Source organism: Ceratina calcarata, unplaced genomic scaffold (genome assembly GCF_001652005.2).
Source record: "Ceratina calcarata isolate Rehan_Ccalc_2016 unplaced genomic scaffold, ASM165200v1 scaffold525.2, whole genome shotgun sequence".
In the NCBI taxonomy this organism is placed as follows: domain Eukaryota; kingdom Metazoa; phylum Arthropoda; class Insecta; order Hymenoptera; family Apidae; genus Ceratina; species Ceratina calcarata.
The window spans coordinates 304,696-324,903 of NW_017176396.1; the positions used below are offsets into that span (position 1 = coordinate 304,696).

A 20,208-nucleotide genomic window follows, 5' to 3' on the forward strand; every position below is an offset into this window, starting at 1 on the left:
ATCGTAAGCATATTAAAACTAGCCATATATTAAACACATACAAATAAATATCATGTATAAAATATCCACACAAAGATTAAATTTCACAATCATTCTATTAATATACATACGTTCGGATCTTCATCTGAAAAATTTATTTTTATTATAAAATCTTCAGAAATGTATAAACATAAAAGATGATTTAAAAACACTATATTTTCCCTTCTGCATGAAGTGCAAATACTGAAAAGATAATTACAGTTGTTTGCTTAGAAGCATGTACGAACTTAAAAGCCTGAAACATTCTTTATTTCAATAAGTGAGGACATTCATTTTAATACTAATTATATATTAACTCCTACTACAATTAATGCACAAATATGGATTATGAAGTGCAATGAAGCTTATTTGCATCGATAGCAAGGTATAGAAACAATATATGTAGAGAAAATCCCACTGTCTTACACAAGCAACACCTTCTCTACATTTACCATAAAAATCACCAATTATCATCAAGCACCCTGCTTTAATTAGTTTTTATTTTCTTCTTCAAATCTCCTTTCAAACAATTAACAGATATTAATCGTTCATTCGAGAAGTAGCTTATCTGTTTTCCTTTAACATCAATCATCTCAAATCAAGTTTCACAGTAACTGAATTGTATGCATTTTGTCAATGTAATCCAACAACCCCTGCAATCTTTTCTTTATTCGTTTTTGATCGTCTATAGTACAACCCAGGATGGCTGTTTCAAAGTTCTTATCAGATTGACCATATCCATGCGAACTACAGGCATTCATGAAGGATGCACACCGCTGCCGAGTTCCAGTTGGATCATCGCGAAGACTAATCACTAAACCATCTATTAAACCGTTCACCTAAACAAATCAATTAAATGAATTAAATACCAGAATTGCTTAATGCATCGTAGGGAATGAACAATTGTACATACTTGATGTAATGCTTCTTCTTGAATCTGATCACGTTGAATTTTGACCAAAACGTCAACAGTTAAACATCGCATAGATAGTCTCTCTGCGTATCTTAGTACGTCATCCCTATCAGCTATTGAAAAAAAGTTTGATCACGCTCAAAACGTATTACTGACGTTCATAGGTTAGATTTAACAGGCGGTAAAAATGACAAGTGACGCATATAAAGTGACACACGAGCATAAAGCAATGGGATTGTGACTTTATTAAGTAACAATGTAAAAGTTTCTACTGATAACAGATTTTGACCCAGTGACGTTTCTAGATTGGTTCTAAACGAAACCTTGCAATCAGAAGTACTCACTGTCTTCTAATGAGCTGACTATTTCGTTGTTTCTCAGCGTGTCTAAAGTGGTCAGAAGCGTATCTCTTTCTTCCTCGAGTCTCCACGCATCTCTTCTCAATTGCTCTACGTGCACTTCAATCTGATCGAGAAGGCTCACTAACCTGTCTTTCGGCTTCGAGGTACCATCGCAATCCGCACTTTCCATAATGTGCGGTAACGGACTATCCATTGCAAATTTGTAAAGCTGTTACCTCAGCACCAAAACAGTTCAATCTCCGTACGCGGTTGTTAAACAAAAAATTACGGTCACAAACGAAGTATGGCGAGGACGCTTTTATACCATTTATACTCTCGACGACTCTCGACTCTCGTCGACCCGTCGCGTATACTGTACTTGTGATTGTGATCCGGAAAAGTGACTGACGAAAGTGCGAATGCGAACCGATGAACGGAGCGCAACGCAGACGTATACATACGTATATTAGGTACACATATATACTACATATACACAACACGTATCCACATCCACTACAGAAATATATATGCACGAACGATAGTCAAAAGAGTATACACTTATTTGAAATCCTTACTAAAAGAAAAAGCACGTGTTTTATTAATAAAAAAAAAATAGACCAGAAACATAAATCTAATCTATTACATTACAGAAATATTAAATGAATTTACTTTAATTGACAATTTTGATTATAGGTATTGGAAAGTATTTTAAACAATTATGACAATTTATACAATCGTAGATGTATATAGCACTGCATACCGAAAAGCTTGCTGTTGATATCTCTCGTTATATTTCTGTTGTCAACTAAATTTGCATGTAAAATGTTAAATTTTTTTAAATGTCCTGTTGCTGATTTGATACATCTTCTTAAGGGTACGCAACACTGGTACGCACTCTTTTTCCGGTTATATTACAGAAGGGTCAGTGCTGTTTTTTCATTGCTCTACTAAAATCCAATTTTCTAATATAAATCCAGTATCATTTGGATTATGTGTTAATGATACATTTTCTAGAAATCTAGAAATTTCTTGAATTGGCTAGTAGTGCGACTCATTTTTCTCGATTATTCCAGGTGCTTCTAGGTGTACCCAACTCTCTACTTCACAATGGTAAGCATTAATTAAATACTTACTCGGATATTTAAAAACACTGTAGGTTCTAATTGTACTTGATATGAATTCTATTGCTATTCTCTTTTAAATAATATTTATACAAGAGGCTTGTTAATGCATATTATAAATATATTGAGTATGACATAAGCTTAACCTAGCCTATAATCGTAGTATTAACTGGCTTAAAATGCTTTTCAGCCACGAGAAATTAAAGAAATCAAGGATTTCCTGTTGAAGGCAAGAAGGAAAGATGCAAAATGTAAGTTTAATTAATTTCGTTAAATATTAATCTCATATTTATGATACAATGAAATGCATACGAAGTTTCTTTTTCATGGCAACAATTCAGCTGTTAAAATAAAGAAGAACGCTGATAATGTTAAGTTCAAGGTTCGGTGTTCACGATTTTTATATACTCTTGTCATCACAGACAAAGAAAAGGCCGAGAAACTAAAACAATCATTACCACCAGGTACTTCTTGGTTTACTAACATAACTATATTAAATTTAAATCTGTGTTTCTAATTCCTTCTATTAATGTATTGTTTAGGTCTCCAAGTGAAGGAGGTAAAACGAAGTGAACGCATGTAACTAATAAAATAAAATAATTTTTTAAACACATACGTGCTTTATTTCTTATACCTTATCGTTATTTAGAAAGTAGCATAGCATGTGTTTAAAAGAGGTTGATTCGAATTATCAAACACTCATTGTTTAATTTTGTGTTCAGTTGTTGTAGAATTTTGATTATACATGCGGTAGGGTTGATTTAAGAAATGCTTTCTTCTTTGAAACATGTAATAATAAACACGCCTTCTTTCTGCTGAAGGAGTGCACATCAATTTTAATTCATCATATGTGTCTTCACAGACATTTCCACTGTTACATGTTGGTCTCTGATCATATGGATATATTTGGTAATAACTGAATCTCCTTTGACATTTTTGTGTACTGTGACGAACTTGTTGCTTTAAATGACGCTTTAATGGACAATATTTCCTCTCACATGGTTGACTTTGGAGTTTCAGGTAGTGCGAGAATAATATTCCTAATTCATCATAAATGTCATTTGTCTCTGACTTATAATTCGGTGGAGCCAAAGTACTTTCGTTATTACCAATACCAGTTGTGGGTATGAAATTTAGTTCCGCGATGAAATTGTGTAATGAGCGTTTAATGAGATTTTCGTCCGACTTTTCTCCGCAATTTTTTATCTCTTTAATTTGATTTCTTACTACCTCTGAAATTATTTTTTGGTGGACTTTCCTGGGATCTAAGTCGTTCTTAAGCAAATTTGACTCTGAGTTTACTTCAACTAAGTCATCTGTTATCATCCCACTAATATTATCTATGGTTTGTTTGCAAGAATCTCTGACTTTTGAATCTGTCACGATTTGGTCATTTTGTTTTTTATTTACGTTAGATATACTTGGTAACGTACAAGTGAAAGAATTAGTTGGCCTGCATACATAATAAAAATCATTGTTTTATTCATTTAAACTAAATTTAAAAGTATAGTCAAATTTTAAGAAACCTTTTTAATTTGCTGAGGAATACATTCTGCGTAGTTTTCTTGACTGCAGAATCTGAGAAACACTTTGAATCGGTAGCTAAATCTTTTGACAACAGAGGATAAGGTATACAATTTGGTTTATGACGTCCGTATCTTTGCGTAGTGTCAGTGAACGACTCCGCATTTTCAAATGTAAGTTCTATTAGTTTCGAACTAGTGTTATCTCGTTTTTTAGAATGATTAATAATATTTCCTGAATCCCATTTGCACAACAATAGTTCGTCCCCTATCGCTCGTTTTGGATGTAATGGAATCATCAAAAATTTTAAATCTGAATCGGAAAAACATATACCTCTGTCATTCTAAAATAGAAAAAATTATCAGAATTAAGGAGTTGTATTAGATTCAAGTAAAACTGTTGAGTAATACCTCGTAGGAGCTATGATAAAAATTATTTGTAGTTTGTGCACCCAGCTCATTGCATTCGTAACTTTCACAATTTTTGGCGTCAGACTTATTCGATATATTTTTCACTTTCGTGCGAGCGGGTGAGAAACACATTTTTAAAGATAATCGTTTTTTTAATTCTACATTGTAAGTGGTCACATTTTTATGCTCATTTGGGGCAAGTAATTTTTTCCTTTCCTAATTATACATTATTTTACATACGAACATATTTATGACAGATAATTGTTTTTAACATAATATGTATGTACTTATATGCTTATTGATGTACCTGTAGAAGAGTCTTTAGTTTACATTTATTTTCACATTGTTTATTCCTTTGTCCATCGCGTCTCACATGAAATTTTGAAAAATCGCATGTTGCGGGCCATGAAAATCGTTGTTTCAGATACGAATTGGTGTTAGTTCTTTTTATTATGGGAGAACAATCATCATTACACTTGCTATTTCGTCGGACAAGGCATCTTTACGAACGTACATATAATTTTATTGTAGTATAGTACCAAAAACTAGACATAAATGTGACAAACACATGGCATAAATCATAGAAACAAAAATACAATGAACCTTTTAAATATGCAAACGATTTGTCCGATGTAACGACAACACATTACAAATAGAATTATTAAGACCAAGATGATTAATACTATAACAAATATTTTCCAGAAATTAATACCATTTTCAGTTTGATCGAAATTGTTATAATACCTTTTTTCGGTATCAACTATTTCTAATCTTGTTCGTTTTTTGACTTGCATAATTCATGTAATAATTATTATAACAAATCGAGAATTATAAAAAAATTTACACCAAAAATCCACTATCCTTTTCTTTCTCAAAGTATAATTCGTACACATGTCAAAACGGGTGTATGTCTTTTATTTACTGGCAAGAATATTAGAAGTTATGAAATAAAACATTTGAAATGATTTTTATCCTTTCTTTGTTTGTCTTATAAATATGAACCAACATGTTATGAAAATTATTTGGTTCATGCCAGTTTTTATATTAATAGAATCAGAATCTTCTTATATTCAATTATAGTACTTATAGAAATACTTAAACCATAAATGATACAAGTTTTAATTATTCTAGATCTACAATTTACTAATCAATTTCACAGACACTTACTCTTGCCAATCTCAAATTAGTTTTATCCACTAATGTTTTATCGAATTATAGAGTAAATATAGGATACTTTGCATTCGATCCAAGTATCAATATACATATTTTATAAACATTGAAAATGTTTGACACTTTACAACGTAATAAAAAATGATATATAATGTTTACATACATGTATGTAATAGTAGTGTAATTCCTTCATAATGAGGGACAAATCTAAAAAAAGAAAAGGACCGAAACATTATAGTCTTATGACGCACCATGACTTCTCAATATGGCATTACATGCTTTAGTTCTTCACAGTACGTAGAAAGACGAAAACACTTGTTTATTAATTGCCACCGACGCAGATGACTCAGAAAAAAGTTGCACGTTGGTTAGATTGCCATTAAACGTGACTGTGGGAGAATTTTTTACAAAGCAAGTCACGTATACATACCCCAGGCGTTCACATGCCGAATCGGTTAACTCCATAAAAGAAAAAGTGTATAAAACTATATTCTCTTTTAAAATATATATTGAAATAAGCATTTATTATCATATTATCCGCATAGTAAAAGAAAACATGGTAATTTAGCTGTTAAATCTAACTGTAAAGAAAATGCCACCTTCAGACTTAAATTTGCCTTCCGGTCGCTACCGCGACCCTTGATATATTTTGCATATTAAAAATTAAAAAAGTGGAGTTAACCGATTTGTTAAGTGATTGTGCACGTATGAACGTCTTGATACTCTGTAATCTCTTACTCATCACATTCATGATACGTAGCTCTGCAAGGAAAAACGGAATATTAATTTCTGATTCACAGAACACGATAAGCATTAACAGAGTCACATGAACTCTACCTTTGTTTGTCCATATTTCGACGAGACAATCGCCTACCGGGCTCGTGGGTAGTTAAAGTATATCTTTTTGTATGAGGACGATTAGTTCTCAATTCGCGTGCTTCGGTATTCTTCGCTTTTTCCACTTTCTGCATAAATTTAGCAATTAGCTCTGGACAATTTAAATTTTTCTCTGGTTCCCATGTATCGTCCGCTGGTGTAAATCCTTTCCAACGAATTAAGAACTCCCTCGTCTTATTCTTTTTGAAGTGTACTTCAATAATTTTTTCTACTTCAAATTCTTTCTGATTGTCCTTGTCATCTTTTTCTTCATCGGATGGTGTTATCTGTTTACCTGACATTCATTTAAAAACACCAAGTGAACAATTACAGCAAAATTAAATAATCGTCGCAACACTTCAGCAATGCTTAATTATTAATACCATTTTCTGCTTTCTTTACTATAGTCTTCATTGCTTTTTTATTCCGCTTGTCAATTTTTGGAGATTTGCTTTTTCCCGGAGATTTTAATGAATTTTCCGCTTTTTTTGGTTTTATCTCCTCTTCGTTCTCGGCATTTTCGGCTAAATATTCTTCGATTAATTCGGTGCAATTTAAATCTTTTTCTTGTTCCCATGTGTCGGAATCTTCGTCGTATCCTTTCCATCTGATTAAAAATTGACGACGACCTTTGATAGTGCGCTGACCCACTATTTTTAGAACCTGAATAGTAAAAAATGAACACAATTAAAAACAACGCGCATTTGTTATCACCGTACATCGATGCGGTATCAATTTTAGTTTCATATGAATTATTTTCGTAAATATTAATCGGAGTCAAGGAATTCAGAAAAAACAGTTAATTTTTATAAAGATTCATTATACAATTGAGAGGCAAACAACTGAAATGTACATTTGAGAAATGTTGAGCTCTCGTGACAAGGAGTCGGGATCAACCCCAACGAAGCGACGCGACGCCGCTAACAAACCGTACATCCAACAACGGTTGTGGTCTTGTCGTAAACATAATTATTGTACTACGTGGAACCAAAGTAAATATGATGCTTGTTATACCTCGTATTCCTTTTCGATAGCAGAGGTCTTTTCATCCTTTTTAAATCTCTTGCTTGGTCCAGGTCTTCCGACATTCTTGTTTTCTTCTTCCGACTCGGTAACTTGTGTATCTTCAACGTCCGATTTTCCGATGAGATCTTTACTCGCTTCTTTCAGACTATGCCGGCCACGAGACGTACGCTTTTTTCCTGCACTTCTGCGCGAGGACTCGATATTTTCGTTCTCTTTGTCTTTCTTCATTTCGTTATTCTCGTTTGTTACACTTAGACGCGCGACGCCATTTGCCTCCAATTCACCATCACTGGTTGTTTCCGACTTTTCCGACTTCCCATGCTTACCTCTCATACTCAATCTGCGCATACTATTCAAACGGTCAATATAAAAGCTCGGCGCCGACGATAATTTCGATTAGTAATTTCGAATAATCAAAGACGAAGGTTTCCCTTTTTCAAAAATTATTCTACAAACTAATTTAACTGTACAAACAAATGCGATACAATTTTATCCCGCCTTCCCTTAAATAACTTGATCCCGGCTATGCTTGAGTCGTAATGTAGGCAGTTAATGCGCAGACGTATAAGCGAAAGCTTCCATCCAACACGCCATTCAAGGATAATGACTACGTGTATGTGTAGTCACATATTGTCGTTTAGAATTATTGTAAATTGTAACATCCAGGACTTACAATACGGATCAAATTTAAACAACATTTATTGGATGTTTTATTGTTCAACGTACGGACCTTGAATAAAATTCATGTACCGATTTTCGAAGAATCGTATAACTTCATTCAAACTCCTCGACATATACGTAGTTTCAATAATTATCTAATTGTACATAAATACTTACTTTTTCAAGTCAGATGTTTAAGAAAATTGTATAATTCACATCTTTTGTGCTAAGCTTGATATTTAAATTAATTATTATCGGTATTTAAAATTTAGAATATATTATAACAACTTCCGTAACAGATGTCTGCATTTTGCTTTGCGTGTAGTCTATATTATTTTCGTTTCCGCTTTCATAATTTTGAGTTTTGAGACATTCTTACAACTCTACTGGAAATTATTATTCAAACTCTTTTACTATTTGTAACAATCGGTTTATTAATCAAGTCGATATTCCTCACAGGATGCATAATTATCAAAATAAAAATCTACTTTTTCTTTTTCAAATATGAACCGCTACATCGATTAAGAATAAATGATTCACTTCTGATTACGTAATAGCAAATTAGATGTTGGAACGATTTGTAAAAAATGCAAGAATTAAATAAAATATCGAATCAATATCGAATTCGGCACGCAATAGTGTCGTTGCTCTGGCAACTGCTTACCTAAATTCCTAATTCCCGATACCGTGCTACGGTTATTTATCCAAAACTTTTGTATAAACGTAGCATACATCTCTTAAATTATGGACAAGTCTGTAATTACGTACGAAAAACCTTTGCCCCATATAAGTAAGTGTAATTTTTCAATCTGTTGATGCTACAACAAAAATTTCTTAATTTACAACCATTTATAACAGCTTAAAATTTAACGCGAAATTTTTTTTTTATTGCAACAGGTTTAGCAGATTGGTATGCCAAACAATGGGAACTACAGCAAAATGCAGCTCTCAGGAGCGGAGAGGCATTCGAGTTACGAAATTCGGGAAAGATTATTCGTTCCGAAACGATGGTGAAAACTATATGGGATACGTACATGAACAATACCCGGCTTGCAGATAGGTACATAGATAAATTAAACTGCATGCTGTTAAACAAAATTGCATATCTTTCAATTATTTGTGTAGGGTGACTGAATTATCGCGTTGGAGAGAAGTGTTGGAGAAATTGTTGGATAAATTACTTTCGGAGATAAAGTCTTTACAAGACGAGAAAGCTGACACGGAGAAGGAATTAGAAAACTTGAATTATCCGTTGCAAATAACAGCAGAATGTATTTCAATGAGAGATTGTCGTAGAGGAACAGAGCTTACTTATGACGAAGCAGACACAGAATTAAAAAGAGAGCTCTGCGTAATTGAAAACGTTAAGAAGTGGCTAACAGAGAGGTAAAATATAGGAAGACAGGACACTTTCAGGAATATGATCGTAAATTGTTTTGCGCAGAGTGCAATCTGCGTGGGAAAAGTTGAATCGTTTAGAAGAAGTTAGATTTGGGGTACAATTAGAAGTAGAAGATAAAGAAGAAACAATTAACATAGATAGAGAAAATCTTAGTTTGGATCGAACGTGTGCAAACATTAGTTATAAACCGAATGCATTACGAACTCCGAAAGGGTAAGAATAATGTTTAATCGTATGTTTTAAGATCCATTGCCCGTTTTATTATTGTAGTTCAATACCATATGAAGCGTGGTTGGAACATTGCCGATACACTAAAACTTTAGCTGACAACGAATTGAGCGATGCCTATGGTTTTCGAGAAGCTATGAATGTCATGCGCGAACGTGCCCGAAATGATATTAAAGCACAGCAAGATGTTACAGATTTTAGTTTACGAAAAAGAATTTACCAAACGCAGAAAGCTCGCAACGAATTGGAATGGCAAAAACTTAAAGTGATTATAATTTCATACACATTGTTAGTATTTGAAACAAGTTGAATCGATCGGATAATTTGTAGATTCAAAAAGAAATGGAAATTTTACAAAAAGAAATAGTAAGAATCGAGGACGCACTTCTGCATAAAATTGACTCGATGAAATGCGCGGAGACGCGTTTAGAAAATCGTACTTATCGCCCTGGCTTTGAACTTTGTCGCGACGAGGCTGAAATGGGTTTGAAAGACGAAGTCCTGCAGTTGCGGCAGACTGAAAAGGATTTGATCGATGTTTTGAATAAATCTAAGTACGTTCAATGAATGATTTATAAAATAATATATTTTTTCTTATTTATTGGCTATGAATGTTACTGCACATGGTTTCTCTTTTTAGAGGGTCGTATAACGACTTGGAAGGCTTGCTCTTGCGAGTGGATAAAAATTTAGAAGATAAACAACATTCCTTGGCGACTGATGTGATGTGCTTAGATATGAGAGCAACACTGAAAACAGGAGATAGAACGAGACTACGTAATGAGACGGACCGTAACATTGTTCTCACGCGTATGGAGAAAGAGATACCACTCGAGTCATGAATGGATTCCTAGATGCACGTAAATCTATCATGAAGTAAATGCACGAATACATATTATAAACGTAAATATACGTGACATATATAAATTACCTACTTATTATATGTACAATGTATTTATCATACATTTTACTGTATATGCTTATGTCTTGGCGTTAATGGAATCTGAACTGACTTTAAGTAAACTGTATTCTGAAAGAAATGAGTCCACCAATTCTGATTCTAACATTTGGACTGCTCTTCTATGAAGTTCGCCAACTTTTATTGGGTCACCGTGTTTCATTTCGAACTTGATAAATTCCATCCAAACGCTCGTATTATTTTTACCAAACTGCAGTATTGACATTTCATTGCACTTTCGAACGTGTTTTGCCGATATTTCGGGCTGGACAAGTTCTAGTTCAATCATTTTTCTGTGCAATTCAAGAGAAAAAGGGGGTTGCAAACAGATGTTGTCATAAACTTTTCTGGCCGTTTGTATATCTAAAATAAATGATATAATAAATAATGAACATGCCATCAAATGTAACATTATACGTACTTTTTGTTAGGACCAGCCATTCGATGTAAGTAGGTTTTATTTCTTGAGCGATATTTGGATGTGCCTGCATAGCAGCTTGGAAAACTTGTTCATTTTTCTCGGGACACTTTGATTGTACATGTAATATCTTTAGTTTCCATAGAGGCAATGATTTTTCACCGAGGATTTGCGTTGCCTAAAAAATCATACAACGTAAATATGAATGCACCAAAGATAGATGTAAATCCTTCTGTACCTTAGAAAAAGCAGCCTCAGCTTCGTCGTCTTCTCCATAAGCAAACAAGTATCTTACTCTAGCGTGCCAAAGACTTATACTACTTGGCAAAGTTTCAGTTGCCATACTCAAAATCTCTTTCAGCTTCTTATCAGTATTTTCATCTTTCTTTTCAACGTTTAACATATTGATCTGCAATAATGGTGTTTTACAATTTTCTCTATCGTACTATTCGTTTAACGAACAATGAAGTATTTTACTAACCCAATGCAAATAATATTTTTCTTTCAATTTTTTTGCTTGATGTGCCTGCGATAATGCAGTTTTTAATAATTTCCTTTTGAAGTTTGGTAACGAGGGTTTCTCGTTAATTTCTATTAAACATTCTATATAAAATGACCACATTTCTTCAGTTTTAATCTTCTTGACTGCTGTTTGATACACTTTATTACAAGAAGTTATACGATCTCTTAATGAAACTTGTTCCGAACTATCAATTTCCATTGTTGTATCATTCAGAGGAGGTTGAACAAGTCCTTCTAATTCTCGTCTGGCCATTGTGTTCCACATTAGAGGTTCATGAGGATATTCTTGAATGATATCACTAAAAATAAGATAAAATGATTAAAGTTCGTATCAACTCATAGCTGGTAACCATAGTTTCATGATTTATACCTTACGATTTTATTTTGCAATGCTTGCGCATGTTTGTATTCTTTCGTAATGTTCAGTAATTCAATAATGAACTTGATATCTTTAATGCGTTTTGACGCTTGTTCATATATAACGTTAGCTCTTTTCAATCTAGTAGTCATATTATCATCAGTTCCCGTTGGTGTTGTGTCATTACTATTATTCTCACCTCTTTCATCATTGGTCAATGCTTCGTTCAATTCTAATCTAAACCACGAAATTAGCTTTTACAAATATAAATACATGTATATTAATATAATTATAAGGAACATTTGTTATGTACCTGAAAGCATCAAGAAATAATAATTGAGAAGTGGGATGTATATGTAGACCTCGAAAGAGGTACTGACGTGCATTTGTGATATTTTTAGTTTCTTCCAACTCCCAACGAGCAGCAATATGCCAGCATTTTGGTTTATCCTGATGAAGATATAACATTTGACCTAACATGTTACTAACGTTGTTCTGCAAGTGCTACAATATAAAAAATTATGTAGATTTACATATCGATATCTGTGTTGAAAGAAAATCTGTATTCTGATCACTTACAACATGTTTGCAGAATTTGATATAGGCAATGAAAAATCGAATATCATCTTGGAATTTAAATATTGCATCTCTATACAAATAATTCATTTTATTTGTAATCATGTAATCGATATCTGATTTTTTCTGATTCATACCAAATTTCTGTTGAACAGAAAGAAATTATTACACAAACGATTGAAGGGTTCAAAGTTAAAATGAAATAATTATTTTCTCAAATCTCATAACATACTCCTCGGCGTTGTTTGATTAATTTAAGAAGATCCATTTCGTACTGTATATATCTTAAATAATCTTCCTTAGTTTTCGTGTGTCGCTGAATTTTATATTCATATTCTTTCAACTTTTTTGCAATTCCTCTACAATTTAAAAAAGCTGATTGTTAATCGAAATAAACAATATAATACGAAAATATAACCTGCACCTCTTACCGAATTTCATTTTTGTCGAACAGCTTCATTCTTTCCATCTGTTCTAATTCGGGAATCATATCCTCGCATCGTTTTTCAACAAATTCCGCCATGGTCAAGCTTTTTAATTAAACAAAATATACAATTTGAGATAAATATAAAAATCTTTGTCACGTGTATAAGACAACAGCACTTCTGGATGTTAAATTATGATTATTATTAGGAGCAGAGGTGGTGGTGGTAGTTGCAGGGCAGTAGAGAGGACTCCTTGATGGTAGGAGCATGGGTAGGAGGAATTTGTCTTCTATACCCACTTGTGCAGTGCTGCTATACGTAGAAATTTCGAAACCTAAACTCGAGGTAGCCGGTAGAAAATCGATAATGTTGGCGTTCTACGTTTATTCATTACCTATCGCGCCAAACTTGTCGGTCGCTGACTTCTTCGATGCAATTAACGACTATGTTTTTGAACTCCACTTGATCCTATTTGCTGTCCTCATGATTGCACGGTCGCAGCCACTCTTTAATAGTATATTAGTATCTCTATCTCCTCGGTGACCTATTTGTGTTATAAAATTTAGATTTTATCTCAATCTCTTACGAGTAGAAATGTGTCGATCGTTAATGCGAAATTTTATGCACATATTCGACATTAATTCATCTGTAAGTCTATAAATTCTTTATCTATTATATTTATTTTAAAATGTATAACTACCAAATATTAAGTGTATCTAATCGTTTGCATAGAGATTAATTTTTAGTAATCAATGATTCCAAATTTCGAAATATCCTTTCATTTATCTTAGCCTGAATACATTAATTGACATATGCTCTTTTGATATTTAACATATCCATTTTTATGATACAAAACATAGCTTGAAAGTATTATATATATATCGTACCGCGTTTCGAAAGAGAATTACAAAAACTTAAAAATTGAACCTGATTCAGTGCCCGTAATTCGCGCCATTTCATACGCTTGCGTACATGAAGAGAAGAGAAAGACAGATAGAAAGAAAAAAAGAGAGAGAGAGAGAAAACGAAGGAAGGCACTAAGGCACGCCCGCAGCCGTAATGACGAATAACGAAACGGTTAGTCTTCTGCGAACTTTCGGGTGTCGTGCGTGTTTTGTCAGCACGCTGTCGCTCGTGTCTTCGCGTCGATCGTTCTCTTTCAATCATTTCGAAGCTATTTTATTTTTCGACAACGTCACTAATTATAAGGTAAGATAAATTTCAATTTTCTTTCACACATTGAACACGATGATATTCGAAGTAAATGTTTAAATCGGGCACAGTAGCCAGAATCTATTATTAATACCTTGGGCATGTTTACATCTTTAAACTGCAGATTCAAACCGACCGTAGTTATATTTAATCTGAACCCAGTGTCTGATTTTACTTGATACAGATTTTATCGAAAGTGGAACTGCCAAGAATCTCATTTCTCCTTGTTTTCACAGCGCTTCCTGTTCCTCTTACTTGACATCTTTTTCTTTGCTCCCTTTTCGCTCGTTGAAAAGATTGTCAATATTCGTCAGTGAATAAGCCGGTTAGCAGGAACTATTGTTGTTTCAAGTACTATACGGTTTTATTTATAGATTTGATCGATGAACGCGCTGTTAGTAATTGATGAAATAAATGGACTAGGAGTCGTGTCTGTTTCGAAGTTATCGCCTGGAAATATGTTCCATAGATTGTTATAAGTTGATTGATAATCTAACAGATTGAACTAGCGTACTTGCGATCAGAAATCTGAAGAGAACGTATCGAGACTTGTGTATTGTGTTTCATCTGTCAAATATCTGTGGAAAGCATGTGCAACGGTTTCACAACATTGATAAAAAACGAGACTTACACAGAAAGTCGCGAGTGAACCTTGACAATTTCGTTGACCAAGTTTCACTAATTATGTCGTTAACCGCAAAGTCATGGTCTCAATCCGTTGCTATCGATTTTGCCGAAACGAGGAAAGATTCGGGAACGCGATATAATGTACCTCAGCTGATAATAATTATACTTAACAATTCACAATAAGATTGCTTGAACATATCTGTCGATTTCGTTCTTCACATTTCAGATCGATTGATACGGATTGTAATTTACTAATCGCATCGATCTCTATTGTACGATCAAATTTAGCGTTGATCATGACCGTTTAATGTTATCAGTCATTGCTGAGAGCGTCACAGGAATACGTTCCTATTCAAGTTCACTCCTTATTAGATTCAATGTTGATCTTGAACACGCCCAGAATTAGTCATCGTATTAATCGCGCGTAGTTTCTTACATTCGCCGTAATGAGAACTTTTCTCGTCGCGTACGATGACGTGTTGCAATAATTTGTACGAAATAGACATCTGTCAGTTGAAAATAATATTTTCCTGCTAATACGTGATCGTTTAAGATTCTGACCGTCGGGTCGCATAAAATGCATATTCGTATGATATCTACGTCAAATGGCTGGTTTTATGTGAAGTGTAAAGGAACTGCGAATGAAGAGTGGTAATTTATTCGTTTTTCTTATTCCCGTTTTCATAAATCTACGTTCTCGATAACGGCCTGTACGAAATGCTTGAAAAACTTTACTTAAAATAGCAGAGTCGTAAACGTAAGCTATAATACTTGGATAAATTAAGTAATTTCAAAGATATGTCATAATGATAGTGACAAGTATGTAATAACAGTCTGATGCCATCGAACTTGATAGATGGTCGATAAAATTCTTTTTGAAATATATTTTAATTCCTCTCTTGTAATCGGAATCATTTTACTTGGTAATTGATATACTAAAGAAACCTGTAAGAAGGTTGCAGAGAAATCGTAGAAATGTTCTTCAGCCGGGATACATATGTATGCATGCATGCCACGTGTATTCCGGAATTTGATGAAATTCAAATTTTTCATCATTCGTGAAATTTCAACTTGTTTGTGTTGCATGACGTAACATGAAAGTCAGCATTGTTGACAACAATTATTGACATATATATTCGACACGTGTACATAATCAGAGTATAATTTTTCGAGTACGACGTGCTACTTCTACTCACACAGTTTCTGTATTTCGAAAATGTTCATATCCGGAAAATGATTCATTTCGATGTCCTCGAATGATAGTCGATTAAGGACGAAATAATAACGTTTGATGGGATCAAAGTCTTCCTAGGCAATTCGTTTCCGTTCTGGTCTGTTGATCAACCGAAAGACCACGAAAGCTATGATTCAGTTACCCTCTTCCTTACTGTAATTATGAACTTTCGTCGCGGTGAGAACTCNAATTCATTCATAAAACAGTGATCAGTCAATACTCACAATTACGCGCAATGACAAATTATTGCAGTTATTCGAACGACGTAATAACCACACGGATCACCATCTCTGTTTATGATGATAATAGCTTTTTAATTGCGCGTGTACAATACAAATAGGGTTCCTCAGTAAATTTTTCTTCAACAGAATTTTAATATTTACGAAGGATTTCAATGTGAACCATGTGAAGCGTGATCACGTTTTGCAAGTACCGTCTATAATTATACCGATGCCTCAGAGCAAGTAGAAACTGTATTCTTAATTGTTGCTTAGACGTCTCGATTTGAAATTGTAATTTTATGCGTTTCCAAATCGATGTTTAAGTATTATTGACCCATTTGCATGTTACATTAATTTTTTGCAATGATATTTATCTTCTTTTATTCGATCCGAGAATAAAAATACTTTTTGTCCCTAGGTAATTGGCTTGTTTTGTTGACGACGAAATATATTTCTGGTAATGAATGAAAAGGGACAGTAAGAACGACGTACGTAAGAATTATACATGTGTGTTCATATATTAAGAAAATATAGCCTTGAAATTTGCAACTGTTACGTTAATTACGTAAACATTCGGAGACTTTGAACGACGAAATGAGCATGGTTCAGAAGATAAAGCATATTTTGTACCGTTATTCAATATTATATAAATGCTAAAAGTGCATAATCTACCGATTAGCGTGACTTTCGGTCGCACACTATATAGTTTGCACGAAGAACTAGAAGTCGAACATTTCTTAATGAAATTGTATTTCTAAATCTACAACACGACAATTAATAACTCATGCAAAATGTACCTATAAATTATTGCTTATATGTTAGTTTATGCTAATAACGTTATTGCGCTTGGGAAAAAAACGTAATGTTTTCCAATGCGTCACATTAATTATTTATCTAATTTGTTGTTCAGATTTTTTTCGTCAATGTCAATCGCATTTCTTGTCTTTAATATTAAACGATTCAGGTGACTGAACAGTTTGCCTACAAGAAAATCCAGACTTTGCGTTGTGCTCTTCCTCTTCCATTTTTCATATGTTATTAAACGCGAAATTCAAATGTACATATATACATTTTAAACACAAACGTTCGATGGACCGTGATATGCAAATGAATTGTTTTAGCTTTGAGAACAATAGTATTAAATTATCGTTTTTAAATCGTAAAGGTTTCACAGACTGTTCCTTTTTTGTAACAGACATTGCGCACAGTAATTATAATGAAAGACAAAATAAAAGAAAACAAATACAATTGGTCGTAACATCAGTTACGTAATATGATTATCTAACACATACTTTTTAATAATGCACTGTGCATGCAAAATCCAAAGTTCGTTTCTGAAATCAAACGTTAGGATTTTCAAGAAGTTAAACAGAATCATTTATTCTGCCCTGATATGTCTATCTACGTGAAGAACAGACACGTATAGTTGGCGTTCCAAATGGCTCGCTTATTTCTATAAATAAAATTTTTTACGATAACGCAGTCCATACGTTGCCTTCAATGAGAACTATGATAGCTCACAAAATTGCTGCCTTGTAAGAAGTATAAGATTATCGTAATTTCAAATACTCGAAATGGTAATTTTTCTTAATTAAACCTCTTGTGTTCTATAATTCTCGTTTATGTGCATAAAGAATGCGTGCAACGAAGAAGTGATGTTCTATTAAAAGTTAATCAGATATTCCAAAGAAATCATGTTTATTTACGTACGTATCAGATGTCGACGAAGTTTCACGTAAAAAATAAATTGAGGTCGTTTGATATCAATTATAGACAAGTACAGACCGTTATATCAATTACAGGTAACTACTGAACATAAATAATTGCCGCACTGATAATATCTGAAACCAGTATTTCATGTAGTTTATAATAGACAAATCCGTATGGACGTGCAATGTTATTGAGACACCTATAAATCTAGTCACACTGATTTACTGTTGTTTCAAGGAAAAAATACACGTACTGTCGACGTACGTAAAAATTTTCAGCCGCAGTAAATATTATTTAGAATCGTAATGATGTCTCGAGATGTACGGCTGCATGCTTAATTTTTGTTTAGCATGTTTACAAAGATCGTGAGGCTCGATTTCGTAGATCTTGCGACGCTCTCTTCGTAGAACTTGTTATTCAGCGCTAGCTCCTTTACTTTTTAATTACACGACATATTTCGTGAACATTGCTCATCGACGTTAGTGGAAAGACTGCAGCAGAACGATCATTTTGATAAGCGTTGTTTCGACTTTGATATCTTCAGTGTCAGGCAGTGATAATTGACGTATTTTATTATGTCATTGCGATACGTAATCAATTCCTTCCATTGGTTAAGTATTATGAATAAAAAATACATATCATCGTTCCATTGCTATAAAGGGTAGCGATTCAGTCCCTATAAATCTTTATTGATATTTTTAATATTCGCTAGCGGAAGACTAAATTCGCTGTGATTAATTCGCCACACGTCTAAGCATTAATTGTGAGCCAGCCATGGTATTAATTGCACCCGTTAAAGAGAAAACACATGGTGCACCGGTAACGAATCGCCGGCGATTCTGAACGGCTTCTTACCGCAAACAACCGTGCATGGCTGTAAAACTTTCTAAAAATATATGTAGAATAAGATTTGCTTTCATCTCCGGAAACAGAGTGAAAGTGATTCTCCTCTTTTTTTATTTCCATCTACTCGAAACCAAGTTCAAGTGAATTTTATAATCTATATACTTTCTGTATGTATAATTCGAAGCAGCATTTGATATGTAAGAATTTTATTTTGTCATCTTATAAATCTACGAAACAGGAGTTATTAGAATTTAGATTAGATCTTACGTATCGAGTTAAATATTTTAATAGATGAACACGTTTGAATGTATATTTATCACGATTATACTACTAGGTATAATGATTGTTACGATGATTATCATGACGGTCGTGTTTACCAGATGTTTTCGTAATTTCTGAAGTTGTTAACTTGGTTGCAAAACCCCGGGTAGTTCGTTATTTTGCGCAAGTATCGTTCCACGGATGAGGTATACATATACTTACCATCTTCGTTCACGGGATATATCGAAATCGTGGCTCGTCTCTGCTTTTTGAAATAGTTGCATCAATCGTTCATTAAAAAAGAAGGCCGTTCACCCGCGGCATGATACCAAACTTTAATCCACGCGATTTCTTTTCACGGTTCACTGATGATGATGACGAAACTGGACAGCTTAAGTTCCCGCTGGGTCAAGTATTTCATTATTTTTATTATAAACGTTGCGATAATTCTCTGTGGATTAAGTGCGCATCTGATAATCATTCAACTGTTTTGGATGTCAGGGGTTATTGCGAGGAAATTGTAATTACAGAAGAGGGAGATTGGGAAAAGAGGGAATCAGACATGGAAAATAATTTGTCTCGATAGAATGTTCGAGATAGGGGTGAGATAAAAAAATTGCTGATAAACGTCCCCGGGTCATGGTGCTTGCACCCCAGTGAATCAGAGCGCTTGTAGTTCAAGATCATCGCGTTTCTACGATTAAACAGCTTGACGCTGTTTACGTAGTACGTAAGGGTATTGTATAGTACGTAAGTAGTACGTTGGGTATTGTATGCGTCGCGTAGTTTAATTAAATTATGTAAGCGTGTGTCATCTAAAGTTTTGCATCAGCGCTGAGTTCGCTGATAACAAATTTCGTTATCGTCTCTTTATCGACAACATTTTTATTAACTCCCTTCAAATGAAACTGATGAGCTCGCAGTTTGCCATGGAAATTTTCTCAATCAAAATTTTTAATCAAAATCGATTAACAGAAGTTTTGTGTTTGTCATATCCGTTTCAATGTTGTATTGGCTATACAGTCAATACCAAAAGTTTATGTACTTCAGAAAAACGCATTTCCTATAATTAAAAATAGTGCATTCTTCTTCTAATTTCGATATTTAATGAGTTAGGTATGATTATTTGGCATTTTATTGATGTTGACAAA

At 33.8% G+C, this 20,208-nt stretch overlaps 7 protein-coding genes across 10 annotated transcripts in view; 3 read left to right on the top strand and 4 right to left on the bottom strand.

Annotated features, from left to right (window-relative positions):
* Positions 1-176: 176 nt before the first annotated feature.
* Positions 177-1,708, bottom strand: LOC108628505 (BAG family molecular chaperone regulator 2). Its single transcript, XM_018030483.2, has 3 exons — positions 1,276-1,708; positions 932-1,044; positions 177-857 (listed from the first exon to the last, which is right to left on the bottom strand). The coding sequence occupies exons 1-3, from the start codon at positions 1,484-1,486 to the stop codon at positions 624-626; spliced, it is 558 nt and encodes a 185-aa protein (XP_017885972.1). The 5' UTR covers positions 1,487-1,708; the 3' UTR covers positions 177-623.
* A 413-nt stretch (positions 1,709-2,121) lies between these two features.
* On the top strand, positions 2,122-3,006 carry RpL38 (ribosomal protein L38). Of its 2 annotated transcripts, XM_018030486.2 has the most exons (5): positions 2,122-2,193; positions 2,346-2,382; positions 2,584-2,644; positions 2,735-2,857; positions 2,936-3,006. In XM_018030486.2, exons 2-5 carry the CDS (start codon positions 2,380-2,382, stop codon positions 2,974-2,976), a joined length of 228 nt encoding a protein of 75 aa, XP_017885975.1. In that variant the 5' UTR covers positions 2,122-2,193; positions 2,346-2,379; the 3' UTR covers positions 2,977-3,006. The 2 variants fall into 2 exon arrangements, with proteins under 2 accessions (XP_017885975.1, XP_017885974.1); XM_018030485.1 differs by lacking the exon at positions 2,122-2,193 and having other exon boundaries at positions 2,200-2,382.
* LOC108628503 (uncharacterized) lies at positions 2,991-4,720 on the bottom strand. 2 transcript variants are annotated; one of them, XM_026816493.1, is made up of 4 exons: positions 4,635-4,720; positions 4,328-4,543; positions 3,920-4,260; positions 2,991-3,846 (listed from the first exon to the last, which is right to left on the bottom strand). In XM_026816493.1, exons 2-4 carry the CDS (start codon positions 4,457-4,459, stop codon positions 3,093-3,095), a joined length of 1,227 nt encoding a protein of 408 aa, XP_026672294.1. In that variant the 5' UTR covers positions 4,460-4,543; positions 4,635-4,720; the 3' UTR covers positions 2,991-3,092. The 2 variants fall into 2 exon arrangements, with proteins under 2 accessions (XP_026672294.1, XP_026672295.1); XM_026816494.1 differs by lacking the exon at positions 4,635-4,720 and having other exon boundaries at positions 3,920-4,229; positions 4,328-4,419.
* Positions 4,634-8,419, bottom strand: LOC108628504 (chromobox protein homolog 5). Its single transcript, XM_018030482.2, has 4 exons — positions 7,388-8,419; positions 6,757-7,036; positions 6,335-6,668; positions 4,634-6,259 (listed from the first exon to the last, which is right to left on the bottom strand). Exons 1-4 carry the CDS (start codon positions 7,745-7,747, stop codon positions 6,232-6,234), a joined length of 1,002 nt encoding a protein of 333 aa, XP_017885971.1. The 5' UTR covers positions 7,748-8,419; the 3' UTR covers positions 4,634-6,231.
* A 243-nt stretch (positions 8,420-8,662) lies between these two features.
* On the top strand, positions 8,663-10,615 carry LOC108628518 (tektin-2). Its single transcript, XM_018030505.2, has 7 exons — positions 8,663-8,849; positions 8,957-9,119; positions 9,185-9,445; positions 9,504-9,674; positions 9,732-9,954; positions 10,020-10,243; positions 10,330-10,615. The coding sequence occupies exons 1-7, from the start codon at positions 8,804-8,806 to the stop codon at positions 10,529-10,531; spliced, it is 1,290 nt and encodes a 429-aa protein (XP_017885994.1). The 5' UTR covers positions 8,663-8,803; the 3' UTR covers positions 10,532-10,615.
* On the bottom strand, positions 10,439-13,186 carry LOC108628517 (U3 small nucleolar RNA-associated protein 6 homolog). 2 transcript variants are annotated; one of them, XM_026816492.1, is made up of 10 exons: positions 12,953-13,186; positions 12,754-12,880; positions 12,525-12,665; positions 12,259-12,449; positions 11,958-12,182; positions 11,547-11,886; positions 11,304-11,474; positions 11,069-11,243; positions 10,625-11,010; positions 10,439-10,539 (listed from the first exon to the last, which is right to left on the bottom strand). In XM_026816492.1, the coding sequence occupies exons 1-9, from the start codon at positions 13,042-13,044 to the stop codon at positions 10,670-10,672; spliced, it is 1,803 nt and encodes a 600-aa protein (XP_026672293.1). In that variant the 5' UTR covers positions 13,045-13,186; the 3' UTR covers positions 10,439-10,539; positions 10,625-10,669. The 2 variants fall into 2 exon arrangements, with proteins under 2 accessions (XP_026672293.1, XP_017885993.1); XM_018030504.2 differs by having other exon boundaries at positions 10,496-11,010.
* An 830-nt stretch (positions 13,187-14,016) lies between these two features.
* The window catches only part of LOC108628465 (ATP-binding cassette sub-family G member 1), a 27,511-nt gene continuing 21,319 nt past the window's right edge, over positions 14,017-20,208 (top strand). Inside the window, exon 1 of the mRNA XM_018030400.2 lies at positions 14,017-14,155. The gene's annotated coding sequence lies outside the window, so the exon portion shown is untranslated. The remainder of the gene's footprint in view (positions 14,156-20,208) is intronic.